The sequence below is a fragment of the Dipteris shenzhenensis genome, chromosome 18 (genome assembly GCF_047967505.1).
Source record: "Dipteris shenzhenensis isolate YYH24624 ecotype China chromosome 18, Dip_SZ_1.0, whole genome shotgun sequence".
In the NCBI taxonomy this organism is placed as follows: Eukaryota; Viridiplantae; Streptophyta; class Polypodiopsida; order Gleicheniales; family Dipteridaceae; genus Dipteris; species Dipteris shenzhenensis.
This window is the reverse complement of record NC_141613.1, coordinates 50,001,042-50,022,764: the sequence shown is the minus strand read 5'-3', so window position 1 is coordinate 50,022,764 and position 21,723 is coordinate 50,001,042. Positions and strand designations below refer to the sequence as shown.

The 21,723-nt window shown below is 42.7% G+C and overlaps 1 protein-coding gene across 1 annotated transcript in view; it reads right to left on the bottom strand.

The window, feature by feature from the left end:
• Positions 1-548: 548 nt before the first annotated feature.
• The window catches only part of LOC147891366 (putative glycosyltransferase At3g07620), a 28,835-nt gene continuing 7,660 nt past the window's right edge, over positions 549-21,723 (bottom strand). The window contains exon 2 of the mRNA XM_087389203.1: positions 549-1,285. Within this exon, the coding sequence (XP_087245329.1) occupies positions 769-1,285 (517 nt within the window). The 3' untranslated portion in view covers positions 549-768. The remainder of the gene's footprint in view (positions 1,286-21,723) is intronic.

The following is a 21,723-nucleotide window of genomic DNA, read 5'->3' as shown; positions in this document are numbered from 1 at the left end:
TGTCTTGAATTGGTAAGCTTATTAGCTGGTTTGTTCTCATGAAACTTTGTATGTCATTGTCCATCAATCATAGAAGCCATCAAGTTATGACAATGCAGATCCTCTATAGATTTTTCTCATGACAGTCGCTTACGTTTTTGGGCTCTGTGCAATTGTTTTCTTCATATATCATTGATCTTTTGTGTTTAAATGCTTACAAAGATATAGCTATGTTTCATCTACAAGAGTTATCATTTGAGAGAGAATTATGAAGTTTTCTACAAAAATAAAGAAATTTAAACATTTTGTTGGGGGGGAGAGAAAGAGAGAGAGAGAACGGGCAATATGTCTAAAACAAAAGGGCACCAAGGGGGTGGGGCGGGAGGACAGGGGAGGGGGGTTGGGCGGGGGGCGGATCGAATGTTTCCCTGAGACGCAAAATTTTCATCAAATGCTAGATATAATTCAAATTTGCCAGAAATGCAATTCATCCAGTTCAGGACAATATTGGCACAATCACTTCGTCCGATGAACATTAGCAACAAACATTGTTTTTTAACATTGGGGTCATCGGTCTCACAGCTTGGCACGTCTGGAAAGTGAAGTAATTCATTCTCACTTTCATAGAAAACTACGGTGGGGGACTATATTCAAGAGATGTTGACCTCAAACATTTTCACAACTATTTCCAGCTCAACACAAGGAATTATGGCTCTTTTGAACATTCAAGATATAATTTCCATCATCCCCACGTGAAATTTTAGGGTACTCGATAAACAGGCCATGAAGCTAAAATAGTAGACCGCCTATGTTCATTGCACTTTGAGAAGGACGAAGAACACCTCTTTTCAACCAGAGCTGGTACATAGTCATGTGGAATGAATCATAGCCAGAAGGTTTTCCATGCCACTCAAAGTGTTTTCTGACCTTGCAAACGTTCTCATACAATTCTCTGTAATCTTCATCTGTAACTGACAGCAAAATATTTTTCAGAGCAGGTATGTCTATATGACTTATAATTATGGAAAACTTTTTCCAATCCAATACATTTGCCAAGGGAAGATCATAGTGATCAGAGATAATCACAGGGACACAGCCGTAATGAATGGCGTCTGATATACGAGCAGTGTTCACTTCATAACCTTTCACATGAAGGCAAAATTTAGACTTTTGGAAGGCTTCTTCATAAGAACCTTTAATTTTTCCAGAATAGACGTCCAGATCTGGGTCATTTTTCCAAAGATCTACCAAACGCTCCCTGACCACGGAGTTTTGAGTCCTTCCTGCATAAAATGCAAGCCTTGTCCTACAACCATAGCATACATGAATGAGACCACATTAAAATTGGAGATAATCTTATCTCATATTATTGCACTTACAAGAAACATGATACAGTGAGCATCGATGCATTGTCATGATCATGTCTATCCTCACATATCAAAGGCACTTTTATGGCTTCAATCTGTAACCTAATCACTACAGAAGCGTATATTTCGAGTACATCGTGACAATTTGCTCAGCTTTAAGAAATCATACAAAATTCAAGGTGGTGAGAACAAAAGCATACTTCCACTTATTGCTTTAGAGTGGCAAAAGCAAGTATGAACAGCCCTTCAAATAACAACATTTAAGACAGCTTGTTGCAAGATATAGAGAACATCTTGAGTGAAAGACTTCTGGGGACTGCATGTCCACAAATACGTTCAAAAATGAGATGGAACATGCCACAATCAAAAATGTCAATTTATTTAAATATTTAGAAAAACGAAACTGGCAGCAATCAAACCTCTGATTTCCTATGCTTTTGTGCCCCATCAAATAAAAATTCCCGTTTAGGACTGTTTTTTTGCAGGAACGCTCATTTTCATGTGTGTTTCTGACAAAATGAAAATACTAACATCGGAATTCTGGTCAAGATGGCTTTGACACGTCTGATGTGAAATCCCTAGCTGTTGAAATCCCTCTATTTGAATTCAAAAGATGCATCGTCTTAAATTAATATATCGTAGCTTCTGAGGCACATACAGAGAAGCCATGACTAAGGGATCCTTTCCTCACAAAGACCTCAAAGCAAGATATCCTCCTCGATAATCCACTAAGATGGAAAGCACTAGGCAAGAATGCTTTAAGCTCTACATGAAAATTGCTGGGACCCAGGTCTTGTCCATTTCTTGAGAAAACAGTATGCCACCCTCAAGTAACACCAAGGCCCAACATAAACTCTTGAAATCTGACTTGTTGAGAATACCTTGTCTGGATCTGTGTTTTATTGTCAGCATGAAGAGTCGAGTGCTACCAGTGCAAGTTTACAAAACTCAAAATGCTTTGCTGGAAAGTCCCCATGTAAAGCTGCCTACAACTGTCGGGGTGTCTGTGAAATCTGGTACAGGCATCTCTGGTCTTTCTATTTTCTTGAACTTGAGATAATTGCTTTTGTATATCATCTCATGGGCACCCATAAAAGACTATGTTAGAGATTAACGATATTCGTGCTTTTATGGTTTTTCACATTGGAGCTTTCCCTTAGACATTTAGATTGTACTTTTCTTGGTCTGATAAACTGAATCCTTCACACATGGGATCAGGCAGAGCAGTGCACCAAAATTTTCCACTACTCTCGTTAACTGTTACCTGCACTTCCAGGGCACCTTCATGGCAGCTAGGGGGAATCGTTGAGAAACAGAGACAGAGGTTGCTTGTTGTAGCCAACCTTCCCACTGCGGAAGAATGTATAGAAAGGTAGCTCCGGAATCACACAATGCTAAAATCAACTTTCTGTTGTCCACACAATACAGACAGATATTGAACAATGCCCACTCGAGTAGAAAACATGTATTATAGATTGCTCCAATGATGGATAGAATCTCATACAAAGCATGCTCAATGTGCCACCATCTCAACCAAGGTACTGCCTAGATGTGGACCTTTGGTAATTGCAGACTGTCTTCTACCTTCTCCTAGCACCTCCAATTGTCTGTCAGCCTGTGTGCTACTAGGGAGCTTTAGTGGGCTGCTTAGATGCACAGAAGCAAACTTCCTTCCTGCTCTGCAAAGCAGCCAATGGTGAGGCATTGCACACCTTCTCCTTGACCTCCCTGCTACTCTGGATGCAAACCACTTATGAGGCACAAGGTGAGCTGATCTCTAGCCTTCCTGCTGCTCTGGATGCAGGCCATTTATAAGGCACAAGGTGAGCCGATATCTAGCCTTCCTGCAGCACATTCACAAGGTACAGTGATATGCAAGCCCCCCCAATGGGCCCTTTTATAAGGCTAAAGCCCTGCTGATCTGGCCGACTCCAGATGGGTTTTGCCTGACCAGATCTACAGACTAGGCCGACCCAGTCTGTAGTGGCCAACGATCTGCCACATGGTAGACCCTGACTAGCCCTACCAGTCTCCCTGTTGACCCGACTTGAGAAGGCAGTCTGCTTTAGTTCACAATATTGACAAAGCATGGTATGCGTTTATATGTTTTATATCAAGTTTTGAACGATTTTAGCAAAACTTTACACTTTTTTGTGAGTGTGAAATGTGCGGAAGCATGCAGGAGAGAGAGAGAGAGAGAGAGAGAGAGAGAGAGGCAAAGAAAACTGTGTATATAGCAAGGGAGAACACCCCAAAAGAGGGAAGAAGTATAACTCCAAGTGACAGTGAGGCAGGACCCTATAAATAGGGCCTGTGATGGCCGACTCACAGTCAGTCAATCAACCCAGGCTGAGTCAGTTGAGCCGACCTGGGTTTAGCCCCAAGGATGGCCAGGGTAGCCTGTCCATACAGGCTGGCCTACCTTCCCTATGACATAGGTTAGAGTGCCCTACAATCAGGGCCAATGTGCCCTGCAAAACAGCCTATGAATAGGCACAATCATATAGTGACACCTATCCTGAAAGGGGCGAGCACACCCACATAGAAGCCCTCACTCACAAAGATGCCTAACTCTAACACCATCTCTGCAGCTCATGGTGAGCACAATTTTCCGAGGAAGCCGGCTGATCACCATGGACTCACCAACAGGAAATGTTCTGGAAGATAGTTCTAATGCGCCTGGTACCTCGAAGAAATGTCACCTGATGCTCCAAAGAAGTCATGTGTTCAGTAATATCCCATGTCAATCCCTATGGGTTTCCAATGGACGAAGATGAACTGTGGAACACACCACATCCAGTAACCTGCCAGTGAACTCATCACATACAAAAACCAGCTTGAGCTCCTCGGTCCATAGTCACTGCAGCCTAAAACAATGAACCCCGAACACATCTGGTCCATAGCTCCACATTGTCTCCTATGCCTGCCAGACTGTCAACTGAATACAGAAGCATATACCTAGATGAATCCAGGAACATTCCCAAACTCATCCTCTAAACACACAACAAAGTGCAGTTTCAATCTCATGATAGTCACTCATAAGGTTGAAAACCATAAACTCCATCATGCATAGCAAGGACTAGCTACTATGACATCCCCACTGACGTCATCAGATCCCAACAATGGGTATAGACCATAGTATAAAAGTATGCTCTCACACATATGAATTTACACACCCACACATACTTGAGCATCCATTTATACAAAGTCATCGTACTGAGTTTTTGTCGGCACTCCGGAGGTGAAGGGCAAACTCAGTCATGACGAAGGCTAGCACTAAAGGAGAAGGCTAATCAAAAAGTAGTCCAAAATCTCTTCATTCAAGCTACACCTGCTTGTAAAGTCTCTCCCAAACGAGCATCTAAAACTGAGTACAGAAGCAACCCATCCTCCCTTCCACATGCCCTCTCTGGCTGTGACTCTTGGAGGAAGACTTCTTACTATTAGAAAGCTGGTAGTATCTTGCAGATCAAGGCAATCTTTGCTACAACTCCCTTGGTACCTCCTGATGGGTCATGGTCTGATAACGATTCCTAATCCTGAGACTTACCCTTGGACCTGCAGTCCTTCGCCAAATGGTCTCTTTTGCCACACTTGTAACACCTATCCTATTTTTCTTGCTCTTCTCCTAAGATGAAAGGGCCATGCTGCCACCTGGAGTGACATGCAGCTTGCCCTGGGACAAAATTACTGACTCCTCTTCGAGCAATAGAGAGGACAATCATTAAAGCCTAACTAACTAGCTAAGACCTGACACTGCAAGGCCTGAGAGACCATATCATAAGCCAGAGGTAGCTTGATGAGAATAAGTGCCACCAACTAGAGAGAGGTCAATGCAGCTCTCATGGAAAAAAGCTGGTCATGGATGACCTTAGCCTTCATCAGAAAGGGCTGCATAGTGCTACCCTTGGAGAACTCAAGACTATAAAGCTGCCCCATTAGAGTAACAGCCCACATCACTGAGTCCCTCGCATAAAGGTCCTCCAATTTGGACTATACCCATATACACTAGTCAATGTCTGCACTGCGGGAGAAACCTCCTCCATGATGGTGTGCACAAGGACTGAATGTGCCTTCGAGTCATTTTCTTCCCAAGTAGCAAGCTCGTCTTGAAATTCATCCACCCGATCCTGGGTCCACTTCCTGGGATTGGAAGGTTGCTCGGGTTTCTTCTCAGACCCCTAAACAAGCTCCCATAAGTCTTTATGTACAAACCAAATCTTGAGATATAGTTTCCAATGCACATGGTTTGCTCCGTCTAACTTGTCCTTGTCATTCGTGCACAGGGGAACCATTGATATGTGATCACCCTAGAACTATTGCTATGTCAACACCTCTGCTTTTGATCCTAACAAAGGAGCTGCCCCTATCGAATCTACATGATCTTTGGTCTAGACATAGGCAATGGTTTCATCCACACGCGATGCAATAAGGATGGGTGGGATATAGGCCGAAACAATACCCCGCTACTTATCCCGTCCGTTGACCACACCATGTATAAACCCGCTCAGCCGACCAAGACTGGTCAAGAATGCTCGTAGAGGGCCTGGTTACCTGCAGGCTACTAGCTGCTCTAAAAGGGGCCCAGTTTCACAAGGTCTACAGGACACAGGTCGACGAGGTCTACTCATTGAGATCGGCCTGGTCAGCAGTGTCTCACTTGAGCTTTGAAGGAGAGGCTGGTCACATAGATCAGCTCACTTGTGTGAAATAGCTCTAGGAGCTTGCCTTGTTACAAAGAGCTAGTTGTAAGCTACTCTGAACAATCAAATGGGCACACAGGGAATCTCATCCTATGGTGAGCTGATTTTTGGTAGAGTTGGCTGGACATTCTAATGCATTTACTGAGCAAGGGAACCCTCAGTGTGAAGTCCTTTTCCTCGTCCAAGCTTCCATGGATGCTAGCTGGAAGTTTATGCTTCTTTCCTTACTCAAAGGGAGTAGGTAGTTGAGGGGGCACTTGAGGCAGTTGCAGGGGTGATTGTGACCAAGTATTGGTTGCTAGGAACAATCCTAGGCTGACAACAATTCATATGGAATAGAAATGGATGCATGTTATCCATGTTTGGTGGGAGCCATTCTCAACAGAGAACTTGCATCGGTTATGGATTCCTAGCAGGCTGTGTAATGCCCTTGATGCCAAAGAGTGGTTGGTTGCTCACTCGGAGGTTTGTTTCTTGTTGTGAGCTGTGTTTGGAGAAGCTTAGTTAGCAGGGTGGTCCACAGTGGATGCTTGCAATTCAAGTTCATGTTCTCGAAGTTGCAGGCAGACTAGCTATGCTCTCACCCATTGTTTGGGTATTTCAGTGAATCGGTTGACACCTGTGGTAGTCTGGGGAGTTGTGTGACCCCGTTTGGGCTGCTAGTAACAACTCCAAATTTTATGCAGGTATTTGCACTGATATGGATGCTTATTGCTATTAGGGTGTGAGAGCAGGGCCTAGCAAAGTTAATGCTTGGGACACTGATGCCTTCTGAAAGTGGGAAATGCACTGAATGCAGATGAGATTGAACTCACTGTGTACCTGTTTGCAGGTCTCTCCATTTTAGTAAAGAAATACCGAAAGGGCCGCCAAGGTTTGGGGTCAATCTGTGTCTTTGTCTTGGTGCAAGGGCACTCTAGCTCCCATTCTGTTAGGTGTATATTTGCTGAGTTGTTGATGTAACAGTGTTGGCTGGTTATCTGTTAGATCTACTGCCCTTTAATTTATTGAAGGCTGGTTTCATGGTTCCACTGCCGGGACATCACCATCTTCTTTAAGAAGGTGAGTCTGTGGTTTTCTCTTGTGAAAGTATTGCTTGATGTCATTGATTTGCAGCAAGGAGAATTGAGCAAGTATGTCACACAGTGACGACGATCGGGATATGGAAGAACACTCCTCTCAAGATGGGCAATCTTTGTTTGAGGGAGCTTCTGTTGATGATGATCAGAATGCCCACAGGCAACCATGTGGACCTATGCCATTGAATGGACAGCCAATAGCTATGCCAAATGGATAGGGTGCTCCAATGCAACAGTTTATTCATGGTCGTGGTGTTGAATTGCATGGCCAACGCAATGGTTTTCAGCATGCAAATCAGGGACAGCAAGTCATTCCGCATCCCATAGTGCATCCGGGATATTTTGGTGGTGTTTCAAGCAATGGCTCGTCAAGCTGGGAATGGTCTAGGAATCCTTGGAAATCACCATGTTGGTTTTCAGCTTGGAATGCAAGGTATGCAAGAGATTATGCTTGGGGGTATACAGAGAGTAATGAATGAAAACACTGGCATGCAGCTGGGAGTGCAAAATGGGATGTATGTGGAAACAACATTGGCGCAGGTCTCATGCAGAATGGACGGGTTGTTGCCTATGAGAGTAGAATGCAGGATTCTGAAAGAAATTTGCAAGTACATGAGAAAGAGTGGCTGGCTATGGCTCGAGCTCTTTCTGCATGGGAGCATTACCTTCTAGGGGCTGATTTCACTATGCAGACAGATCACCAGACCTTGAGATATTTTCCTCACTCAAACTAGATTGTCTCACAAACATATGCGCTGAGTCCTGAGTTGGATGCAATGAAGGACTAGAATGCATAGGATGGGGATTCTCCAAGGCTCTATGATGAGTTGTTTGATGGACAGCAACATTTGCATTATACTTTCAGAGATGGATTCCTTCAAATGCATGGCCATCTCTGGTGTTTACTGTCACCACAATGTAAATATCCTAAGTCAAAGTATAGTTGACCATTTATCTTATCATAATTAAAGAGTTTTCATATGTGTTAATTATGGTCAAAGAGTTCTTTTAATGGTCAAAGATACTTGACTCTGGTCAAGTAAACCTCACTTCGGTCGGGGAGACTTGGTTTATTACCAAGAGGGTTAACTGTGGTTAACCAAAGAACTACAAAGCTGACTACGGTCAAAGAGTGTTGACTTCGGTCAACGAGACTTGGCATGCACCAAGAGGATTAACTATGGTTAACCAAGATGTGCCAACTTTGATTGGAGAGTTGTGCCAACTTCAGTTGGAGAGACTTGACTATAATTAAGGTGCCTCGACCCTTGGTCAAAGTCCCTTAATTATGATCAAGAGCGTTGACTTCAATCAACCAAAGAATAAATATATATTTTTATATTTGTTATGTGTGCATATGTGTTCAGTGGGGATGCCCACCGTGCCTAGAATTAGTCCATAGTGTGTTACTTGCATGCAAAGCGCTAACAATTAATGGGTGCCATGGTGGTGCGCTTTAATTAATTGTTACAGGTACTAAAAGGATATTTTTCTAACCGCTATGGAGCCTAACAAGCATCTAGGAGGCTGTTCGCGTGACCAAGTGCTTCGAAGACTCCAGAGTTGCCCTTAGTGGCATGTAATTAGGAAAGTAATGTAGAATTTGACAAGTGGCTTGTTGCCAAGAAAGAGAGCCTAAGAGCTCATGTAATTTCATTCACGTTTTGGATTTTGTATGAGCAGCTTCACGCTGAACTCTTGTACTCAGTTTTCTCTTAAGTAATAAAGTACCTTCGGGGGGTCCAGCCCGACATGTTGTCCTGGGCCCTAGCTGTTTGCAGAGTGAGGGAATGAGAGAGAGTTTGAGAGAGCAGAGTGAGCGCAGGAAATTGATGCTGGCGTTTGTCCTAGATTACATTGGTATCAGAGCCAAGGCTCATAGCCTTCCTAGGCTGTGACGATCCAAGAGCTAGGGAGGGAAAGAAAGTAGAGACCCACCATGACATCGTAAAGCGTCGAGGTGAGCGTGACATGCAGGCGCTAGTGTACCCGAGCAAAGAGCTAGGGAGGGAAAGAAAGTAGAGACCCACCGTGACATCATAAAGCGTCGAGGTGAGCGTGACGTACAGGCACTAGTGTACCCGAGCAAAGGAGTTAGTCGCTAAATTGATAAGGTCCCTTTTCACACGTCGCGTGGCAGTAGAAGAATCGAGGCTTGAATCACTAGGGTGCGAGGTCGTCAAACGGAAGCGCTAAGAGATTTTGAAGATTCAGGTACCTTAAGGTAGACTTTCTCATTTACTTCAAACTCCAACTTTCTATGGTGGGGGTTTGCATAACGTCGTGCTCTATCTTGAGCTCTTCTTATACTATCTTTAGCTAACTTAAGCGTTTGATTCATATCCTCAAGAAAGTCTTTGGCCGCTTGAACCTTCTCTTTTTCAAGTCCCACTGTCATTGGGGCTCTTGATTGAAATCCATACATCATCATGAATGGACTAAAACCTATAGCTGAATGTTTGACATTGTTATATGCAAATTCTAATATGGGCAAATACTGTTCCCAATTAGTTTGCCGTTTACTTACGTATGCTCGAAGCATATCCTCAATGATCTGATTGACTCTTTCAGTTTGACCATCACTTTGTGGATGGTCCGCGGTGCTCATATTCAATGAAGTTTCCAGTCTCTTAAACACAGCCCTCCAAAAATGGCTGTTAAATTTGCTATCCCCGTCACTAACAATACCGGCTGGTAGTCCATACAATCTATAGATATGCTCCACAAATAGCCTAGCTAATTCTGGAGTTTTAACATCTTCATTGACAGGAATAAAATGAGTCATTTTGGTCAACCGATCCACAATTACCCACACAGAGTTGTGCCCCCTCTGTGTTCTAGGTAGTCCCACCATGAAATCTATGAAGATACTTTCCCATTTGCCAGAAGGAATCTCCAATGGGTGTAGGAGACCTCCTACCTTAAGGCGTTCAGCCTTATTGACCTGGCATTTTTGGCACTTCAATACATAATTTTGGACGTCCTTACCTATTCTAGGCCAAAAGAATTGTCTTTTCAGAAGCACATGTCTTTCAAATTCCCGAGTGTTCAGCACTCGGAGTATCATGACATTCAAAAAGGATTTGGCGCCTAATGTCATTATCATCCGGGACACATACTCTACCCTTGTAGAGTAGGTAGCCATCTTCAATAGTATATTTTCTCCACTTGAGTCCTTTATCACCAACCTGTGGTGTGTCACCATTTCCATGCGACTCCTCAATGAAAGCCTCTCGATTAATTGGATCCCTGTTTTTAATTGCTTTCCATATTTCAAAGAAGTGAGGATCAAACTCACATTTCCCTTTTAAGGACTCTAGGAAATCATTTTGAAATTGAGTAAAACTCAATTCATTAACAATCAGCATTCGGCTAAGAGAGTCTGCTACCACATTAAACTTCCCTTTCCTATATGTCAATTGTATATCAAACTCTTGCATTAACTCAACCCATCTAGCTTTTCTACCTTTAAGCTCTGGCTGATTACAAATCCATTTAATGCTCTCTTGATAAAAAATGATCTCAAATTTTGCACCATATAAATAGTGCCTCCACTTTTTTAAAGCATAGACTATAGCATATAGTTCTCTCTCATATGCCGAGTAATTCCGTTGGGCACGATCTAGCTTTTTGCTTTCCAAAGCCACTGGTCGACCTTTTTATATAAGTACTGCCCCAACAGCAAAATCACTGGCATCTGTCTCAACCACGAATGGTTCATTGGAATCCACTACTTTTAAGACAGGAGCTGCCGCTATAGCTACCTTTAATTTTTCAAAACTTCTCTTTTGAGGTTCATCCCATATAAAGGTTCTTCCCTTCCCCTTCAGCTAGTCCGTCATCGGAATAGCAATCTTAGCGTAATCTTGGATGAATCTCCTATAGAATCCTGACAAACCTAAGAATATCTGTAATTCTTATAGATTTGTAGGATGTGGCCATTCCAATATTGCTCTTACTTTGTCAGGATCCATACAAACCCCTTCTTGGGATATTATATGTCCCAAGTATTTCACTTCTTTTGCAAAGAATTCACATTTGGATTCTTTTGCAAAGAGTGAATTATTTCTAAGCAGTTGGAACACTTTTCGCAAATGTTCCAAATGCTTTTTCCTGGTTTTACTATAAATAAGGATATTGTCTAGAAATACTACATCAAATTTCCCTAGATATGGCCTTAAGACACTATTCATAAGTGTCATGAAAGTTGCTGGAGCATCTGTTAATCCAAATGGCATTACTTTAAATTGATAATGCCCATACCTAGTACGAAATGATGTCTTAGGGACATCCTCTTTCCTAATTCGTACTTGGTGATATCCTGATCTTAAATCAATTTTAGTAAAGTATTTTGCCCCTTGCAATTGATCAAAGAGCTCATCAATGCGAGGCATAGGATACTTATTTTTTATGGTGATTTTATTTAGTGCTCTGTAATCTATGCATAAACGCATAGTACCATCCTTTTTCTTTACCAGTAAAACTGGTGCAGACCAAGGTGAGCTACTTGTTTGAATTTGACCCTTCCTAAGATATTATGTTAACTGTCTTTCGACCTCTTGTTCCTCCGTTTGACTAAGTCTATATGGGGGTTTACATACATGGGTAGATCCAGGACTTAAATCTATTTTATGATCTACTTCTCTCTCAAGAGGTAAACCATCAGGTAAATCAAACGGAAAAACATCTTTAAATTCAAACATTAAATCATTGAAAGAAGATTTATACTTTTTAACATTATCAAAAATAACATTACTTCTTTCCGATGCAGAAGAGATAAAATCACCAATAAAAGTAAGTTCAGAAAGATATACCTCGCATTCTTCTTGGTGTAGTAGTTGTTCCAAATCCATCGAATAAATAAGAGGAAAGTTAGACACATCATGTTCTCCTTGAATCTGGAAGACTTTACCCTCTTTTTCAAACATAATGGAGTTATTAAGATAACTCCTCTGTAAGCTATGCCCAAGACTATACAGCCATTCTCGACCAAGCACTACATCTGTTCGGTCGAGATGCATGATTTGGAAATCCAAGGCATCCTGATAGCCTTGAATATCCATCTCTACACCATATATCATGGTGTCCCAAACTTTTTCATCACTGCCCTTCGCCAAAGAGACCACATATTTATGGGCACTAGGACTCTCAAGCAATTTTAATTTCTTAACTAACGAGTAGTTTAAGAAATTATGTGTTGCACTATCATCGACCATCACTCTTACTCTTTGCCCCTTAATTTTTCCATGCATCCTCATTAAATCATGAGGACCAAAGGTGGGCTACCACATTGCCGATGATAGACAGCACATATGGGTGCTATCCTCATGATAGACCTCTACCTCAGTGTACTTTTCACTACCATTAAGCGGTAACACTTGCACCGCATGCACTTGTTTTTGTGGAGGTCTATTTGGGGCTTTAGCTCCCGCTGGTTTATTTTTAGGGCAGTTCCAAGCAGCATGGTCTTTGCCCAGACATTTGAAGCAAAGATTTTCTTGCCTGGCTCTTTCATAATCCTCTTTCTTCAAGAGAGGATAATTTAGTGTTTGAGTTTTCTTAGGTGGTGCCTGACGAACCTCCTTCTTAAAGTGCCCCTTCCTTTTCAAATTGGAGAATTTATTGAACTTTGGAACAAAACTCGTTCTGAAGTTCCAACTCTAAATTTTCCCGTCGTATCATCGTATATTTGGGCATACTTAATGGCTTCCTCAAAGGTTTTTGGTGAATTTCTTTTCACCTCAACCTTATAAGTGTCTTTGAGACCTCTTACGAAACCCCTTATCTTTTGGAATTCATCAATTCCCTTCAGCTTAAGGACTGCCTCCCTATAATTCGCTATGTACTGGACTAGAGTGTTTTTACCCATAATGCAATTGTCCCAAGCCTCCCACGCTCTTTCTAATTCATTTTCCGGTAAAAACTCTTTTAGGAAGGCTTGTTTAAACTCAGTCCAATATCTAGGAATTTTATCACTCTCCCTGAGACTCATCCACCATTTATAGGCTTTATTTCCAGGGAAAGACTTGCTTCCACGACTTGATTTTCAGGAGGAGTATTCCTAAGTCGATGGAAGTCTTGCCATTTTTGCAAGAACGTAGTAATCGCATCTTTATTACGCTCCTTTTCTTCCCCATTGTAAATTGGCGGTTTTAAGTCCTTAAGGATGTTCGAGGTTTCTCTAAGTCGAGAGGTAGACCTCTCAACTTGATTAGGAGGAATCGGTGATTTTTCAGTAATAGATACTGATTGAGAATCGGCTATCTTAGTTATAGCTTCAGCTAGGGTTTTTAGTGTTTCACTGATAACCCCTAACTGTGTTTCTATATTTTGCGTTCGAGTTTCAAGTTTAGTGAATTCCGCATACGGAATTCCATAATCACCATAATCAATATCCTCCATTTCCACATTATCCTCTTGCGTTTCAGTTTGTATCTCCTCATGTATTTCCTCTCCAACTATTGCTTTTCCCTTTCTAGCCCTTTCCTCGGCCTCCCTAATCATACCATCCCTTTCTGGAGTTGTCATTTTAAAGACGTATATTTTCCAGAAATTAAAAAGCAAAGCGCTTTATGTCAGAGAGAACAATGCGATGCCCACTTTCCTGGTATTTGTTTGAAGCGTTAGATTTTGTCCTTGAAATCGAGTCATCCTCGCACTCTTTTAATTCACGATGTCACTTCCTGATCTCGCTCTTTTGCTTTTCTCGATTTCGAACTTTGAAATCCCGCTTATAGTTTCCTCTTCTTTTACATTTTCGAACTCCTCGAACCGATCTCCAATCTTTTTCTTTGAAAATGGTGAGGTTAGGAAGATTGGGAAGAACAAGGGGGTAAAAAGGTTTTTAAAACCTTAGGAAGAAGAGGGGTAGAAAAGGTGTTGATGATGTGGCTTTTTCTAAGGTCTTGTAGACCTTAGATGACGTGGCTTTTCACAAAGCTTTCTGTGCAGTCCGCAAGCCGACCAACGAACGAAAGCATCGAATCGCCGATGCTTCTTCCAAAGTCTGTAAGTCCCTGGAGTATGAATCTCTGACTCTCTGAGAGCGTGGGTACTCAAAGCTGCAGCACAGAGGTGACACCCTCTCTAGTCCCGCTCTGATGACGATGGTCGTATGGTAGCCTTGGAAATCTTCAAAAGTTCAAACTCGCAACTCTCCTGCAGTCCCATTCCACAACTGTATTTCAGAGTAGGCTAGTACTAGTGGCCTACTAGTACTAGATGATAGTGCACAGTGCGCACGGTTCTCCAAAATCCATCGTTCCGGACTGTTGCTACGCCATTAAATTGCTATTGTGCCATCGAGGAGTTGTGCCACTAAAACCCATTGTGGGCCGCACAACTTCAAGCATTAAAGTCCTTCCTAACGCACTTACTCTCATGGCAGTGAGTCTCGTCTCCTTTGCTTTCACCTTCCCAGAACTCTCGTCCCCTTCACTCTGATACCAATGATACGTCCTCCAACCTCGAGGGCTTTCCCCAGCGTTTTTCCTCCCATCCACGGTCTAGACCTTCTGCTGCTAGCTCACCAAAAATGGTACGTGGGTTTTCTCTCTCAACCCCCTTCTAGCCAGCTTCCCATCTAGATCCTCCCACACAGCCCAATACCTCCCAAGTGGCCAACCCTCATGGTGCCATGTGTCCAAGTGGACCTTACCATTAAACCGCTCTTTAGGTTCAACTAATGCACCCTTCCTTTAATTGCCTAGGCCTAGGATTTCCCCCTAGACCCTAGCCCTCATTAGCCACACGGGTAAGTATTGTCAAGCCCTCATGGTTTCCCCGTTATACCGATGTCACGGTATTACAATTGACGTAACAGGTAGAACCTCTCATAGTTGCAATGAAACACATTTTTTATTTTTTGAAACGTTGCCAAACATTTGGAAATAAAAAACGTGTTTTTTTTACAGTGATTTTTAGGGCAAAAGGCCCTAAGGTCAAATTTTTGCCCTATTTTTTATCAAAACAGTCAAAGGAGCTGTCGCCATCAAGCTTTGTTGGAAGACGCCTTCCTAGGCTCACTTCTAGGTGTATGAACATATTAGATTGCTGAAATGTTCTCCTCTATGTTCCTCAGTGTTCTGGGTGCCATTAATGCATGAAATCATGCATTTTAGGTCCCAGGAATGTATACTTATATAGTAGGCATATAATTTTTGGTAAAATAGGCACCTGGGGAAATTTTTGAATTGAAATACGTTTGGAAAATTTTCCAAACGTTTGGAAATGCGTTTTGAAATGTGACATTTTCAAATGTTTGGCGACTATGGAACCTCTGTCTCTTTGTTATAGACAAGCTCAAATATCTAGAGGTCACTTGGTGACATTGTATGTTCACCCGAGGTAGTGCTTGCTGACAGTATATCTGCCTTGGGACTTCTATGACCAGTGTACTAGTCACTATGAGGTTTTTGCAGCGTATATGGATTGCTATCCTAGGTTCTGAATAATCATATATGCTATACCAGTATGTAATACATGCTTCTATGATGGTATATTCACATGTATTTCAAATGCAATCGAGGTCTCTTGCCAAGTTTCAATTCAAAACCTCATTTATTGATCTCTTACAAATCTAAACAAAATCCTACATGTGTGAAGTCAAATCTTAAGATTACAGTAAGCAATCCTATTTAAACTTCCCATTTCTAAGAATATAAGTTGATGACGAACTCGAGAGTTTCCCGCAACTTTTTCCATGTTACAGAGGAGACCCAATCTATAGACAATACGGTTCTAATGCATTAGAGACATTAGACTGATTTTATTCTAGACAATATGCAGCTCATAGAGGTGGACATTGTGGGATGTTTCTTGGGATTCCTCCCTCAGACCATCACCCGGTGTTGGTGACGCTTTGACCTTATCTAGATGCAATTATGTCCTCCCAAGACTAAGACTAGCTTTGATGGTGCTCTAATGCACACACTAGACTAAGCATTAACCACTTTCATCACAAAAGGAATCTGGATAAAGTTGTAGATGCATTTCCCTCCCAAAGAAAGTATCTCCTATTAAAACCTTGAAAATAATACAAAGAATCGCTCATCTATGAGGTGCACAGAGGGAAAGCTAATGCAGAAATAATCAACGAATTTGTGAGAATTAAAAAAATGCCAACAAGCCAAAGCCTTGCAAGAATGCTCCCATCTATCGACGGTATTCATGAAACGCTTTCTACCTTGCTCCCATATAGCATACATGGTGCAGATACTATCAAAGCATATTGATGAGAGTGGCAGCTGGATAAACTCCAGCCATGGCTCCTAAGACCTGAGATCAAGGCCTCAACAAAGAGTAACAAAACATTGGCCATAGATATCCCTATCAGATTGAGTGTGAGAGGCCTCCCTTTGGCCTTATCTGGGCCGATATTAACATTTAGCTAGAGCTACCTATGTAAAAAGCAACAATTTCTCTAATGCAAAAGCCCCAACTTTTGTTTGTGTTTATAGCCCATTCTTCCATATCTTATCATGATATGCAAATGGGTTTTGTGCATGGTGGAAGCATTTTTTATAATATTATCTCTTTTAAGAAAGCTTCGAATTGGGCAGAGTGGCCAGCGCCTTGTCATTCTACTCTTTGATTCTATAGAGGCATATGACAGAGTAGACTGGAGTTTTTTGAAGGTACCCTTGCACACTTTTGTATTTTCAGATGCATGGACTAGAGGAGCCAGGTGCTTATCAGAGGAGAAAGGGGAGAGAGATTTCAGACTTCTAGATTACTTAGTCAAGGATGCCCTTTTGCCCCCTTGTATCTATTTGTGGCTGAAGCAATCATTGAGCCAATTCTTGAGATCCCAAGGTGACATTATTGTCTTGAGATCCCAAGGTGACATTATTGGGCTGACACTTCCCCTTAAACAGGGTGAGGAGCTCTTGGATAGTCAGCTGGCTGATGATACTACTAGTATATTTGGATGCCACCACATAGAACCGCACATCTTTTAGAGCAGCCTTGGATTTGCTTTGTATGGCAAAGCAAGTGCACGCATCAATTGAAACAAGTACAACGGCTTTGGATTAGTGATATGGGCGCTCCAGCCTGGGGGGGCTTCTTTTGGTTTACTTGGATCCAAAGGGGTGTTCCTTTCAGGTACTTGGGCTGCTAGGTGAGTGTGGGCATCTCTCCTCCGCAACAATTCGCCCTTGTGCTGGAGAGTGTCAAGAGGAAGATTAATTTTGGAAGCTCAACCAAACTTGACCTAGCTTCCCGAGTGGTGGTGGTCAACCAAGTATTGTTCGGGCTGCATGGTTTATTTGCTCTTTTCAGTGCCATTCTAGCGATTGCATAACTCAACTCAAAAGACCGGTGGGTAACTTACGAGACACTAATCCTACCCAAGTAGGGGCCTCAATAGATCTAGACTTGCAGAGCGGAGATTTATTATGCAAGGTGGTGGTCATACGAGTTTTGCCTGCTCTCCTCCAGATCTTTACTTCAGACCATCTCAGGACTCCATCCTCCCCTCTTATGGTTGCTATCCTGAAAGCTTGGACCAGCTTCAGGAGTACTCTTCCGAAAGTCCCCCCTTTGCGCGAAGAGATTGACAAGCATCCATCCTGCACACATTGGCTGGTATCTAGACAGACACGGTACACACCTTGGTAGCCATTTGAGAGACCATGCAAGGGTCTTCACGAGCAGTCTCTAACAGGGGGAATGTTTTCTTGAGGGTGTGTAGCTCCCCATTCTTCTCGAAATCCCAGACAGGGTTGCAGTGGCATTTTCAACCACAACCTTAGATGTTTCCTAAGCTTGATTTTACCCTAATTGGGTTTCATTTTCTCATGCCTCACATGTTGTACTTCTCCCTTGAGCTTTGCTCTCAAAATTTCATATGTACTTAATAGAAGTCTTTTCTTTTGTTTTGGGAGAGGGGGGGGGGGGGAGGGACACCAACTTCCTCATTATGCCCTCTGGGAAAGTTCAGTCTACCTTGCCATAAACCTTCTCAAAATCCAAGAGTAAGATCGTGAGGGACTAAGACTCCCTTGATGGGCCACTCTCCTACCTCCTAGAAAGTGAAGATATCGTCAAGGATGCTTCGCTTCTGGACCAAACCTATTCATGCATCATGAATAATGACGAGAAGGACAAACCACAGATGGAGACTCAAGAACTTGGCTAAGATCTTGTAGATGGTATCCAAAAAGATAACCAGCTGCCATTGCCGCTTGTTAACTCTTATCGCTTGGCTTGGGAATGAGGCATGTCTAACCACAAAAAAGAAAGGGTGGCATCGGTCAAAAGTAAAAGATCAAAGTCAGAGATGGATTGACAGGCTAAACAAAGTTGAGTGGCTGCTAGGTCTCTGAACGGTCAAAAGAAAATCAGAGAAAGGCGATCCTATCCTATTCCTTTGCGCACCAAAAGGACGTTGAGGGCACCAAGCTCCTCACTGTCTATAAATGAGAATCCAAAACGGGACAAAGACCAAGGCATAGTATGGTAAGAAAAATATCACTACTCAATTGTGTACATAAATAAAGCAACCACGTCAAAGTTGGATCCTGAAAGCAAAATATGCCTTTTAGGTTAAATTGAGAAATCAAAGGCCTATCAGGTATATGAAATGGTGGTTATCTTAGACGTGTTTCTAGAGACAAAGTCACAACCTTATATAGCCGAGTATACTAGAAGCTCCAACAACCCCTCCCAATGCACTCAACCTTACTATCACGCAAAAGACAAGAACACAAAGGACTCACAATCACAGAGTAAAGGAGTTTAAGCTACCTAGCAGTCCAGACGTGAGATGCTAACACCTACAAAGAATACCCCACTATGAACTTTGCTTTGATCCAACAAATCCAAGAGCCAATGACCTTTGGAAAAGCAAAGCCTAAGGATATCCCATAGGCAGCGTCGTCATTAGCCTAAGAGGTACTTGTATCTTGGATAACTTGCGAAAGGAGCTACCCAAAAATGAGAGAAATCACAGCAACGACAGAACATCATGCAAGAGTGATAGATTGAGGGGCAGCATAGACTTCTTCTTGTGGGACAGCCAAATACGTAATTTTTTTGGGTAAACTTCTTTGGGAACGGTAACTGGACGAAAAAGGCTCAAGTTGAACTAGTATTTTTAATCTAATAACACTCTTGGTCAAATCTTCAGATCTGGTAATTCTTCAGAGACGTTATTGCAGCTTGAGAACGAATCAGAAGGCATAACTTTCACGAGGTGATGGTGTTGAAGGTTTCCGCATGTGGGCGTAATATTTGTTTACATATTGGACGAACACACTACTTGCACAAATTTCTCTGCAAAACATAGAAATGACCCGCTCCTTCACTCCTATTCCAAAAGTCGAATCGTAAGCTGGATATCAGAATAGACTAACCCTGGGAAATTACTTCAACACATGTTCAAGCTGAACCTTCGCAACAGCATGTCTCTCACTCGGTTCCCGAAAAAGCTCATCTGTTTTTCTTGCCTTTCTCCGTTAATGTTCTGAGGAACAACCCTCGCGTCAGAACAGAGGCGGTTCAATTGCCCAGATGATTATTGCTCCTGTGTTGTCCTCGATGCAGCGCTGTCCCTCTCCCCCAATCTCTGCCTCTGAATCGTTCAGCCTGTTAGCCCTCGACTTCTCCGAAATGCTTCTTTCTCTGCATCTGGATATGGCTCCATTGAGTTGTGTCACACGTCGCTCTGCCACTCTCCTCTCCTAGGAAATCTTGCAATGTATGTTCGAATCCTGATGTAAATGCTAGAATCTTCATTGCGGGCCGTCGGCAGGCGCTTTCTGTCTTTCGTTGCGATACCAATATCTCCATATTCAGTACCCACGTCAGGAAAAAGCCCTCGCTATTTCGACGGAGGGCCGATTTTGTGGCTGAAGTTGAAACTAGCTCCTCCAAGAGAACCTCCCCGCGCTGTTTAGAATGCTGGAACTGTAGCATTTCGATGCTACGCTAGCTTTGCAAATGGCACGTCCTGTAAAGCAAGCTTTGTGAGGTTGCAGACTACCATCATTATACCATTAATGATGGCGTGACCCGGATTTCGCAGGTTCTTTCACCCAACAAGAAGACCATCAAAGCAGCGTTCACAGAAAACATTTTTCTCAACAAATCATAAAACTTGGGGTTTCAAATTTTGAAGGTTTTTCCTAAGAATTTTCCGACCTTTTAGCTAAAATATAACTAAATTACCTAAAATTTTGCAGATTTTACAAAATTGAGAAAATAATTTTTATAGGTGAAAATGAAAATGTTACAGGTTCATTGTATATAGTTTGCAGGTTTTCTGTGAACACTGCATCAATCAGCGCATCTGGGCATTGCGATGTTAGGCTAGCAAAGCTTGAAATGGGGTGGCTCGGCTAGCATTGCAGAGCTGAAAGAAAGCCAGCTCTGGCAGCCCAACAATCATGCGGTTGTGCAATCTAGCTGCCCGTACGGTTGTCTCAGCCTTACTGGCCTGCGTGGGGAGGCCCTCTAACATCCGAAACTTTGGCATCATTAAGCACGATTGTAGGAGTTCCGTCAATGTAGGCCTGCTCCCAACCGGTGGTTTCTGTCATTTCATGCCACCTCCATCACCTCACCTCGCTTTTGCCTTCAGCTAGTTCTGACATAGGAGATTGAGATGCAAAAGTCCAAACACGAGGGGACGAGCATCCTCGAAAATAGGATTGTATGTAGCCGTGAAGTTCGCATGAGGACTACCTTGACGTGGGAATATCCTCTAAAGAAAGTTTCCTCTCGGAAGAAATGGGAATCAGGGAATTTACACACTATCGCTAAGGAGTTTACACACTATGGCCGCACAAGCTCTCACCCAACTTTCATTCAGTGCGTCTCAATTGTGGGCCACCTTGAGCATGCCCACGATGGGCCAAGTGTGTAAATGCCACTTAGGGCCACATGGCAGCCTCAATCTCAAGGGACCCTATCCATTGGCAAAGAGACTTCATTCCTATTGGATATCCCCTTCCTATCGACCCTTGTACTCCGTTCCCATCACTTTTTGCCTAAACTTTGCATGAAGTCTGCCAAAACTGTCGCATGTGCCCAGGGTGCAAGAGTTAAGCCTCTAGAGTATGTTCACACAAAGCACTTGGTTTGCAAACGAGGTAGGTGACAAAAACCACGATGGGTTCACGCACGGCCATTTTTCCAGTAAAACCTGGTTGCTCCTTGGGGCCTTGATGAGTCAACCAAAAAAGCCACACTTAAAAGGATAGGTCGTTCCTAAATCATCTTGCATGAGGAGGCCCTCGGAGGACCACCCCATTAGGCTACTACCTTGCAAGATATATCCAACAATAGCACTACATAGTGCAATGACCAGTCCCATGCTTCACCTGCTAAGGACTTAGTTATATTGTTAATAGTGTCAACTGCATATTACAACTGTGTTGAGAGCAGTAGTAAATATATCATCTAATGATCTCTATGCTGCCATACTCCTCGGAGAAATTCAATCCAAGGAATTAGAAGATGCCAAGCACGCCAAGATTTATAGCAAGCAGCTATGGCTTGAGTTGGGGAACTGTCCCAATCAATTCTTTTTTCAATTTGCTAAAAGAAAATATAAAAAAGAATTGGTGGATAGGGTAATGGATCCAGAAGGAA